At 46.0% G+C, this 12,485-nt stretch overlaps 1 protein-coding gene across 1 annotated transcript in view; it reads left to right on the top strand.

Moving 5' to 3' along the window:
* Positions 1-12,485, top strand: part of GNPTAB (N-acetylglucosamine-1-phosphate transferase subunits alpha and beta) — a 715,805-nt gene that overhangs the window by 669,451 nt on the left and 33,869 nt on the right. The window contains exon 20 of the mRNA XM_086919157.1: positions 6,371-6,461. Coding sequence (XP_086775283.1) covers positions 6,371-6,461 — 91 coding nt within the window. The remainder of the gene's footprint in view (positions 1-6,370; positions 6,462-12,485) is intronic.

The raw sequence follows: 12,485 nt of genomic DNA, 5'->3' as shown, positions 1-12,485 counted from the left end.
GTCACCTATCCTAGAGGCCTTGTCCTCTCTTTTGGAAAAACAGTCCTTGGGCAACAAAGTTATAGTTGCTGGCGATCTAAACTGGACTTTTGAACCCTTAGATATCTCTGACGATCCATTGGGGCGGGAGGAGGACACGCAATGGGGCATCCCAATTCTAGATCTGGCCCCGGTTAGGCGATGGACTAACGACATAATACGATTGAATGCCATCTGCCTGGAACAGGGACTAAGAGCCCTAAATGGGAGAACGAAGAGTGACAGGGGAGGCGCTTGCACATTTGACAATGGTCATAGCCAAAGCCGGATAGACTATGTCCTTTGTAGCCTGAACCTGTGGCAGCTAGTATGTGACATGGAAATAAAGGGTAGATTGGAGAGTGATCACAACCCTCTCTGTGTGGCCCACAACTGGTGGTCGGTTACAACAGGGAATTCTCAATCGACCGATGGTCCGCTGCCTGATATGACCAATGATATGCGTAGATTGAAATGGCCGAGTGTATTGGCTAATTTGGAATCCATGGCATTTATAACCTCCGAGGTGGACATTGCAATTACCGCCATGGAGGATGCAACCCCATTAACCCCCGGGTCAAGGGAAATAACTGATATTCATGATAAACTCTTTTCCCTCCTAACACCGCACTTCCTGAGGCCCCGCAAGAAAAATAGCAAACAACCACCTAGACTAGCTAAATGGTACAATCATCAGTGTAGGGAAGCGAGGCTAAGCTTGGGCAGAGCAATTCGGAGTAGGGATGGGGTAGTGATTAGTGGCGCTAGAAAGCATTACAAGGCCAGCCTATCCCTAGCTAAAAAACTATGGGACGAACAGCATTGGGCCGAATTAAAGGAGGTCTCGGGGGCTAAGGATTCTAGGCTATTCTGGAACATTGTCAAGTGGGGTAGAGGTGGAATTCCAGACAAACCCGGTAACAACGTCCCAGAGAGTGCCTCGGTAGATCACTTTAAACCCCAATATGCTGAGACTGCACAGTATAAGGGTGTGGAAACAATTTTATCTGTATATTCCACTGGGAATTTATTCACTCTTAAAGAAACTGAAGACGCTCTGTGCACTGTCCCCGGGGGAAGGGCCCCGGGTTTAGATGGCGTACCAGCTGATGTTTTCATTAATGATAAGGCGCGGTGGGCAACATATATATTTCTTTTGGGAAATGCCATTGCGAAGGGATCGGTCGTCCCGGAATTATGGAGGGGAGCGATCATCATACCCATATACAAAAAAGGGGACCGGTCTCTTCCAGTCAACTATAGGCCGATAAGCCTGATTGCCGTAGCGTGGCTCACTGGTTAGAGGCGGCAGACCCGAGAGCAGAGGACGGCCCGGGACCAGGGTTCGATTCCCGGCACGGCAGGTTTCTGGACCAGGGTCAGCGGACTCGATAATTCTCTCGCCTCGGTGCCCACTCTGATCAGCGCTCACACTCGGCAACTCTGGGCATTAGCTTGCCTCATCTTCACTAACGGCCCCACCAGACCGCCGGGGATGCCTGGTCTCACCCTGGAGATACCCATTAAGGGACCATCTCTCAGGGAAGCCAGGAAGGGTTTCGCAGCGGTCGAAGCGCCTTGGGACCCTCCGGGTAAGTAGTGCGCTATATAAATGCCTATACATTTACATTACATTTACATTAGGTAGGATGGTGGTTAACAAATTGATGGATTGGGTTGATGAGAACAATGCCCTGTCCCCTTACCAGGCTGGTTTTCGGTGGGCCACTAGTACAAATGACCAGGTGTTTCGTTTTGCTCTGCTACAGTGGGGGACGGTGGCATTAGGCGAAGGCAGCCTGTATGTTGCTTTTGTTGACCTGCGGGCTGCCTTCGACCTGGTCCCAAGGAGAAAGCTCTGGGCAGTTCTGAGCGAAATGGGTCTTCCGGCTGAGCTACTTACCCTGGTAATGAAGTTGCATGAGTGCAACTTCGCCAAAATCCAATGGGGCATGCATGGTGAATCCTCTGCTGACTTCCCGGTTGAACGTGGAGTGCGCCAGGGGTGCGCAATGGCTCCCCTGCTTTTCTCATTATTCATAAATGGGATAGTGGCTCGAATGTTGGACGCCAGTGTAGATACGCCATCGTTGGCGGGCCTCAGGTTTCCGATCCTGATGTTCGCCGACGATACGCTAATTCTATCCAAAACTACAGGCGGTCTGCAGCGAGGTCTGAACATTTTCGATTCTTTTTGCGGGGAGCATGGCCTGGAAGTCAATGTGGGTAAGACCAAGCTGATGGCCTTTGCACCAAAACGTAGACCCAGCCCACAAATATTCTTGAACAACTGTCTGCTAGAGGTGGTTACTGTATTTACCTATCTTGGGATACAGATAAATGATTCGAGATGGTCCCAGCACATAGAAATGGCGGTCTTGAGGCACCAACAGATCTCAGGGGCACTTCGGGTGGAGCACAAAATATCTAAGTCCAAACCAATAAAACCCGTTTTGGCAGTATATGACGCCAAGGCTCTTGGGTCTGCTCTTTATGGGGCAGAGCTGTGGGGCTTTGGGAAGCTTCTCCCTTTGCAGACCTCCGAGAACAGGTTTCTTAGGGGGATTACAGGACTCCCGCAAAGTACCCCACTGATTCCCCTTGGCCTTGACTTGGGGAGGAGAGCAGTTAGTGACCTAGCGAGGTTGCGCCCGATTCTTTATTGGAGACGCCTCTGGACTACCCCGGAGATCCTGCATTACGCAGAGGGGTTTTTAGCCATAAAAAACGCTGATATCTTTCATGGGATAGACTGGCTAAAAAACCTTAGGTCTTCTTTGGGTGATCTTGGTCTCTCAAATTTATGAGATAATCCAACCGGGGAGCTCTTCCCAAGCAAAAAAGCGATTAAAGATCTATATTGGGAACATGTAACTGCTAGAGTTTGGAGTAAAACTAAAGCTGACTCCATGACGGGGCGTTTTGTGGTAGTTAAATTGTATCCAGTTTTGGAACCCTACTGGGACAGCATAACCAACCCTGGGGACAGGAAGCTTTTCTTTCAGCTAAGATCAGGTGCCCTTCCATTGAGATCACTGACAGGTAGGTGGAGGAGTTCCTCCACCTCATATTGTCCAGCTTGTGGTGCACCAAATGAAAGTATAGGCCACTTTTTATTTTCTTGCAAAGCTTATGCCACCCCGAGGAAAGTTTGGTTAGTCTAGGGACATCCAGGGGTGTTGAGGCCTTACGAATTATTTGCACTTCCACCCATATGCCTGTAGTTCTAGCAACAGCTAAGTATTTGAGTTGGGCATGGTCTATTAGACGGAGGGCTCTTCTCCAGAGTACATTGATTGGGGTATCCTTTCTGGCACCTATGTAATTATGTATCAAAGTTTTATATTTATTTGCTTTGATCAATTGACTATGTCTGTATAATCTTTTTTTTAAATTATTGTATTTAATGAGGAAACAATTGTTTAATGATGTATTTTAAATGTATGTTTGTGCTTTTATGGGTCTAATCCTCGAATAAAGCCTTTTGAATCGGAATGTGTGATAAAGATCACACCCTATGCCACCTGCCCTTAGCCTAACTACTACCCAGAGCCCTAAGAAGTACCCTGACCCCACCATGAGCCCCAAAAACTAATCTGATCTTTCCTGATCCCTAAAAACGCCCCCCTTGAGCCCTAAAAACGACCTAGACCCCAAAGCCCTAAAAAGTACCCTGCCCCAAAGCCCTTTAAACTGCCTGACCCCCTCCATGCCCTAAAAAGTACCCCAACCAAACCTTAAAAACTACCCTGCTCCCCAAACCCTAAAACGTACCTCAACCCCTAAAAGCAACTCTGACCCCCCAGCCCTAAAAACAACCCTGACTCAAGTCCAGAGAATCAGTACAGCCTGGTGGGGAACATGCAAAGTTTGCATGACTTTTCTGGTTGGCCCAAGATGGCCTGCCAAGCAGTCATGCGCACTTAGTGTGCACAAACCACTCCTCCTCCCTGAGCCAAAATCCCCGCCCCGCCCTAACCCAGTCCCGCAGCAACGAAAAATAAAATAACTGTTATTATAATTTTATTTTTCTCTGCTTCAAGTGCAGTGGGGAGACTCTTCTCCACCTTAGCGGAGGAGCCCCCCCTACATATTTGTGGTTAAGGAAAGCATGATAGCGTTTGCCTTGGAATGGTGCACATGGCTCTGCCCTTTTTGTTCTGACAATTTCCTGTTTTTTCCATCAAGGAAAAGCATGCACGCTTCTAGTTCTAACATCCAGAAACTAGGAGAGAGGCGTACTTCTTGAGAATTAAGGACACCCAGTCACAACCGCCTGATTTTTCCAGGCAGGTTTGTCTTCATCAGATCTGAGAAATAGAGACCATATGTATGTTTTCCCTTCCCTTTAGTTAGTCTCTAGATATCCAGAAATGACCCTAGTTAAGGTGGCACTGCGCACCAAATTAAATCTTAAGACCCTGGGAAAGTTCCATATCGATAGAAAAACAGTTGCTATCTTGCCTACATAGGTTGTCTAAATCTCACATTGAAAACCAACAAAAAATGTCTTTCTGAACTAACTCCCACAGATATTTTACCACCCATTCTCAATTACATCAGCGTTGAGCCTTCTGTTGTAGCATTAAAACATACTACGGAAAGAAGGATAACTTTTACAATACCTCATGGCTGTACTACTCCAGTTGCTGGCCTTTGCAAAGCCTACCAGTGCCAACGGGCACTTCAGTCGTACTGGCTCTTGTTTCTGTTATGGATGTGTGTGGAACAGCTCATTGGGCTAATTTCTGCATGTCTTTTGGAGCCCTGATTATTGGAGAGAGCCACTTCAGGCAATAGCAACAGAAAATCATGTTTAGCTGAATCCTAGCTGCAATGATTGATCTCCCTACCTCCTTGTGTTTCTTGCTTCGAAATCTCATTCGATCAATTGGGATGGAAGAAAGATGGCTGCAGAAAATAAATAAACCTACAATCTTTGTGAAACCCTTAGGGTTTCTTCTATTATTATCACCCACCCTCCATTCACTGACCGGTGAGTGGAACTGTTCCTGAATGGAACTAAGTGGTTTACTTGCACACATAGGTTTTGCATCCTCAGCACTGGCAATCTGCCCGTTTTATTTTTAATATCTTAACCTTGCCTCGTTAACAGATACCAAGAGTAGTCAATAAACAACATCTGATGTACAGTTATGTTTCAGGTGTTCTCAAAGTTTTCAGATCCCTCTATACTTTTCATGAGCTGACTGAACTACATACTCGGGGATTGCAAAGCTTATTTCAAGTTAAGCGTAATAACGACCTCCTGGAATATGTGCTTGGTTTAGGCAGGTGTTATTCTGCTGATATGACCTAAGCAACGCGTAACCCTGGCAACTAAAGGCAGTCTCAGCAGTGAAAAAGGGAATGGTGAAAATTCAAGGGAATCTGATGAATGCCAAACCTCAAGCTTTTCATTCATACCCTCTCTTAAAATTACGTTATTAACGTCAGTAAGTACAACTCGCTTGACCTCCATGCTCCTGATAAAGGCAAATTGTCTTCATAGCCAACACCCCCTCAAGAAGCAATTACAGGGTAAAACTAAGCCTGGGCAGAGTTTGCAGAGTTTTACTCACTGGAACTCCGCAAAGTGCCAGAAAAACTCTGTTGCGATCCGCGAAGTTCCTCCAGCGGCGGAGTCTGTTAAGTTGCTTCGCTCGCACTGATTTTTAGCGCATGGAGTTTGTCCCCCACTTACAAATCAGTGTGAATGGCACTATGCGTAGTGTTAAAGGATACTGCTGCTTTATGCCAGCTCGAGTAGACATTCTGCTTGAGCGGCAGCTGACTCAACGCAAATGGCAGATTTCTCGTGACCTGACGCGACCACCCGCGATGAGAAATCTTGCCGGGAGGAAGTCTAGAGCATGATTTTTTCTCGCATGCGCTCGCCAACTTACCGATGGCAAGCAGCTCGAAAGAAAAACCACTGCTCTGTGTCTCTGCGAGGAGTTTTTCGGCACTCCGCGCAGAGCGCGGAGAGGGCAAAATTCTCAAACTCTGCCGACGGAGGGGAATTCTTCTTAGACCATGAAACACCCATGGAGGAAAGGAGCTAGGGGGTTATAACGCATGCGAGAAATCACAGCTCTACATTCTTCTGCCTTCAGTCTTGCATCCCCTAACCTAGGGGCCAAGGCAAAATGAATATCGTGAAGTATAGGACTATCTCCTTGGGGTAGCTTGAATCTGATTAATAGACTCATCCCTATTTCCTGACGAACGTCCACAGTTGGCTCATGTGGACTTCTTGACTAAGTCAATAAAGAGGTTTATGAGAATTTTACGTGGCATTTCCATTCTGTAAAAATATATAAGCATGTTTTCTCCATATTTACTTCCACAGGAGGCTGTATCGCGACAAGTTAAAATTTTGGACCCATTGTGTTTTGGGAACCCTGATTGTGTTTACCGTCATATCATTTTTTGCTGAACAGGTGAGATTATCTTTAACTACAAAAATTAGAAACCATGTTAATTGCATATATTGTTTAATATGTAAAACTATTTGTATACGTTGGCACAAAAAAGTGCTAATTAACAGATTGTTTGCTCAGACCCAATACATTTGGAAACTTTTAAAGACTTTTTTGCCTTCTTTGTGGCTTGTTTAAATTGTGCAATGGAAAATAGCTGGCGGTTTTCCACACAAACGTTTGAAAGGACTCATGCCTAATTTTTATCGGATACTAAATTTGAATCTGAGATTCTCTAGTGCAACTACCAGTTTGAAATCTATCAGCAGCTTCATTGACCAAAAGTAATTTACCCCCCCAATCGAGGAATAGATGACTTTAGTTTAGTCAATAATATTTGAGGGCTGTGAGCCTCAGATCTCCCAATAAGTGACTGCAGCATAGCCTCCTAAACAAGAATTGTTAAATGCATTTGTTTACGCCAACTTAGCTTGGTGAGCAGGTGAGCAATATAAATTAAGGAAAGCGTGAATGAGGCAGTAGAAGGTGGGGCGTAGGGAGGTTGAGAACCCAGGAGAGTAGAAAGATGGTGGGAGGAGGGTGAGGTGGTTTGAAAACAGCAGCAGAGGTCAATAAAAGAAACAATATGCGCACTCATTTTATATTTGGATTAAAAAAATGATTTATATAAAAAAAAACTTTAAAAATGTATTTTGTACGTAAAGTTACGCTGCACTATAATTTTACTGTAGGAGAAAATACTCTTCCAAGATGACCGCGGTGCTTCCATGAAAAATTATGTGGTTAGCAAAAGAGAAAGAGGGTGAAGAGGCTTGAGTGAGAGGAACTAGTAGGGCTGGGATGTAAGTGGAAAGAGGGAAGTGGAGGATCTGGAAAGGTAGAAGGTCTGAGAGAGAGTCGGACACCACAAGATAGAGCGGAATATAAAATGCATATTAGGGCACAGTAAACTGAATTGGAAATGCACACTGCCAAGTGTGTCATTTGTCAAGAAACAAGAATTTTCTTTAGACTCCTACATTGGTAAAGGCAGACAGATCAATGTAGTACAGGGAGGACAAGCAGAACAGCCCCAGCACTAGCCTTGGTTTAGCAACAGTAGACTGAGCTGATGGAGAACAGCATCCCAAGCTCAGCAGCAGACTAGGACTGGGGAAGGGAGTTCAAGGAGACCTGGCTCGCCAACAGTAGCAGACTAGGCTAAGGATGTAAGAAAGGCTTTTAGAGTTTAAATGAGGAACAGCAATCATAAATTCCACGTGGGAAAATGTGTGAGATGGCTGTAAAAGCTTCCGAATAATTAGCGACATGTAACAGCTTAGGGCAGCCAAAACTTACAGGAAAGTGTAATGCCACTGTAAGAAATTGAGTTACTGGTTGACGGGGATGAAACCCTACTTAAGCAGGAACCATATTTCTCGTCGGGGTGAAGTTACAAGCAAACTCCAAATTAACCTGTGCTCAACCCTCTGGTAGCTTGGAACAGAGCAGTCAGGCTTAATTTAGAGGCAATGTGTAAAGTATTTATGAAGCACATCAAACATTAATAAAGTGAAAACACAACACAAGAAAAATCCTACACCACTTTAACAAAATAGAGTACATTTTTATAAATAAAGATAAGCAATTTTAAAGATTTATATGAAAATAGCACCAAAACGCACAAAGTGCCAGCTGTGTAGATATCTGGTTGCCCTAGACCATGACAAAGTCACAGGTTCAGGCTGACCACAATGGAACACGGGCCGGCTACAATGAGCCATTAGGCACATTGAACAAGAGTACCATAAATTCTGATTGCGTAGTGTTGCATAGTTCCACGTCAAGAATGCATTGTGCAGCAGCAATTCCTAGGAGCTGCGATGCGAAGTCCTGTGTCATCGTGGAGGATACAGTCGATAAGAGGCTTGCAATGCGAAGTTCTGCGTCAAGATGCATCACGCACTCGCTGGTTCTGAGGAGGCTGCAGTGCTTGCGATGCGAGTCCTGCATCGTCAGTGAGGATGTCATCGACCGAAGCCTACGTCGAAGATGGGTCACACAGCGGTAGTTCCTGGTCGCCGGCGATGCAAAGTCCTTGTGCTGGGAAATCCATACAGCAGAAATGATGCACAGGTTCTGTTCGGGGCTGCGCCGTGCAGTGGAGGAGATGAATCCAGTTCTGCTGAAACCACAGGTGGGCTGTCAAATCACCTTCAGGCCTACTTCATAGGCTCCAGGACTGAGGTGGCACCACTTGGCAGATTAGGGCTCACAGATGGTAGAGCCCAGGTGCTGGGTTCCAGGTTTTCAGAACCTCCTTTTCCTGAGGCTCTTGTCGGAGGCCAGCCAACCAGCCTTTTGAGTCAATCTGGGCTCCTAGGTTCAATAGATGCAGGTCCTTCTCACCCAGGCAAGAGGGCAGCAGGTCAGCACAGCCGGGCAGCAGTCCAGCACGACTACTGTCCTTTTAGCAGCACTGCTGTCGTTCTTGCTGGCACAGTCCACAGGTCCTGAAGTGTACTGAATTGTTGGGCCTTAGGGTCCAATATTTATACCTGGTTCCCACTTTGACGTGCCCATCCCCTGAGGTGTCGGGCATCCCCTTCCTCCCTATCCTGGCCCCAGCTTGTCTGGGGCACAAAAAATCAGTGTCAGACTCTGTACACAAGTAGAGCATTTGTGATGTGCAAGTGTGGTAGGTGACAGCTGCTCCCCCTCGTTAACTCAGAGTGGCCCATCCTGCCAGCACCTATCTTCCCTTTGTCTAACTTTCTAGGAGCAATACACAAAGGCCAACTGCATCTAGTCATGTGAGCCAGGACACAGGCTCCTAATCTAAAAAGGGTTGCAGCCTTAGTCTGCTCCAACCAATCATGGAGCTACTCTCATGCTAACAATGCATGAGAGCAATTCCAGGATTATTTGGTTTTGTTGGCTCTCTTCCTGTCTTCAAATTACAATGAAGAAGTACTGCGCACTATGTTCTGGGTTCCATTGAATGGCAGTGTATGGGGACCAGTAGTGTACTGAAATACATAGGAGCAGAGGTCAACTGTGCTTTCTCTGGAGACACCAATGGTGGCAAACGATGTCGGTAAGTAGTACTTTTCTTCTTATCATGTCAGAATGATGTCATCCACTTTAACCCCTTCCATGCTCATGACGAGCTCAGCTTGTCATGAGGCACAGTTGAGCTGTGCTGATGACGAGCTGAGCTCGTCATGACACCAGCAAAATGGCAATTTCCAGCACAGGGGAAAAATAACCACAGCAGCGATGTGGTTAATATGTGCTGTTTCAGTTCCATGCTTGGACTAGAAGATCCAGACTGGATGCCATCTAAGACGTTGTGTGTGTGTTGTTTCTGATTTAGATGTGGCTGTTTTCCAGGTTTTTGATCTTGATGGGCAGTAGTTTGCATACGCTGCATGGGGCATAGCTTTTTGAGTGAGGAGCTGGGGGGGAGGGCAGGATGGCTCAGAAGCTCCTCGCAGCATTGCAGTGCTTCTCTTTTAGGCAGTGGAGGCTGTGTTCCAAAATAACCACACACCCCCCATGTTATTGGGGCGAGAGGCACAGCGTCACCCTTGCCTCTTCTCAGGTTTACAGGGTTTGAAGGTGCAGGGAGCGGATTAGTTTGGTTTCAAAGTCCATTCCATGCCTGGTGCTGTTCGTGCCCTTTCTTTACGGCATATTGAGATCTAATAACTCAGCGGCCTTGTTAAATCTAAGCCTTGGAATGCATTGCTGATCACTGCAGTGTGTGCGTCATACGCCGTGCGCTGCAATTGTGAAGTAATTAGCAGTATCTGTACATACTATTGGGTTAAAAGCATGCCCTGCACAAATGTCTGCACTAAGCATGTTTTATTGTACTTGTCTCCACCAGGACTGTTTAAGTGTCACAACCCAACACTGTGCTCACTCCCACGTTACGCAAAAACGCTCGCCACATAGTCCTCGCAAACACAGCACCTCAAAACCAAGCACACCCCCGTGATTTAGCGTACCACCCAGACGCAGCTGCTCACGGTAAGCAGCAGTGAGGCAGGGAGGGAGGAATGGGGTTTAAAAAAAAAACTTACCTGCGGCTGCCCCTCTCCTGCGTCCTCTTCCTGGCTTCTTCTCTGAAAAGGAAGCAGGAAGCACCCGGCTCCCAGCCTCCCAATAGCCAATCACAATGCAGCGCTGTGATTGGTCTGAGGGCCGTGAATCGGCCCGCAGCCAAAGAATTAGAGGCTGGGCAGGCATGTTCGCCATGCAGGCTGTAATGCAGCCTGCATGGAGAACATGCAAAGTGCGCATGAATTCGCACTTTCATAGTGCCGACCACTCCTCACCCTGCTCTAAGAGCAGAGCAGACCTGCCCCGCCCAACAACACTCTGCAGCAGGAAAAATAAAATGATAATGTAGGGTTATCATTATATTTTTCCCTTTTTTTCCACTGTGATAAGCAGTGTGGCGACACTTCTCCCCTTAACGGAGGAAGCACCACTGCTGCCACTTTTCGTATATGGTAGAGCAAGCTGTAATCAAATGCATTTATAATTGCAATTTGTGATGCAGTCATTCCCCATGGCATGTTATATTACCAGCATGACTGCAGCGTCTTGATTGGCCTAAGCGACCTGGTTTGCCTTTCAAACAGTGCCTGGAACTGTTCTCCTTCCACTCTCTCATTTATCCCAAACCCCATACCACTACTATGATTGCCACAATAACCCTTTCTAGACTCTCTCCTACTCTACCCCTCCTTGCATCATCTGACACCTCGTTTACTATACCAGTCCCCTAAAACAAACCTTTTTTAAACTCTTCCCTCTGAGTCCTCCCCTCCAAAACTCCTTTTTACTCATCCAAAAGCCTCCTCCTACTGCTAAGACCTAAAAAATACAAAAAAATCCTTCACTCTTTTTATCCCTCCACTATCCTTTTCAATCGAAATTAACAGACTAACATGTTCACTTCTCAAATTCCATATTAAACTATACTAATATACTATCCAAATAACTGAATAACATATCCACTACTCAAATTACTTCATATTTTTTTACTATTCTAATTTTCAACAGTAATCCTTTATTTATTTATTTATTTTATTTATTTTTTAAATTTCTAAAGCGCGCAAATACCTTTCGGTGTCTCGGCGCTGGAGTTTGCAGATTGCAGGGGTTCCACTGACGTCTTACTGGTTAAAGAGCCAGATCTTAAGGTGTTTGCGAAATGAGAGTAGTGAGGATTGATTTTTGACAGAGGAGGGGATCAGATTCCATAATTTTGATGCTGCCACTACAAAACGTCTATCTCCCCATGATACTTTTTTTGTGCATGGGATTTGAAGCTGTTGGGCCGAAGAAGAACGTAGTGTTCGGCTGGGTTTGTACAGTTTGAATGCTCTTTTGAAAAAATCAGGTCCATTATTGTTTAAGGCCTTGTGAATAATACACATGGCCTTAAACTTTATCCGGCTTCTTATTGGTAACCAGTGGAGCTCACGAATTGTGGGAGAAATAGAAGCGTGCTTAGGTATACCCATGAGAATTCTTGCAGCAGCGTTCTGGACAAGCTGTAATTTGCTCAGAACTTGCTCTTGTGCGTTAAGCAATAGACCATTGCAATAATCCACCCTAGATAACACCAGGGAGGACATTAAGGTTTTGCCTGCAGTTGGGGGGAGAAAAGGGAGCAGTTTCTTCACCATTCTCAGGGTAAAGAAGGAAGCTGACACCACCGCGTTGGCATGGCTTAGAAACGTAAGCTTATTATCAAAAAGCACGCCCAGGTTTTTCACCTTAGTTACAGGTGATGGGGGAGCTCCCAATTCCGAAGCCCACCAGACCGGAGACCAGGACGGAGTCAGTTCGCCAAAAACCATCACCTCCGTCTTGTCGGAATTTAGCTTTAAGCAATTCCGATTTATCCATGAGCTGATGGCCTTCATGCCCTCCTGAAAGTTCGCTGCCACTGCTTCTCCGTTTTTGTGTATCTCCAGGACCAGCTGTGTGTTGTCGGCATAAGATGTTAAACCAATACCGAACGAC

Source organism: Lissotriton vulgaris, chromosome 1_1, assembly GCF_964263255.1.
Source record: "Lissotriton vulgaris chromosome 1_1, aLisVul1.2, whole genome shotgun sequence".
In the NCBI taxonomy this organism is placed as follows: Eukaryota; Metazoa; Chordata; class Amphibia; order Caudata; family Salamandridae; genus Lissotriton; species Lissotriton vulgaris.
The sequence above is the reverse complement of the archived record's forward strand: the minus strand, read 5'-3'. Positions and strand labels throughout refer to the sequence as shown.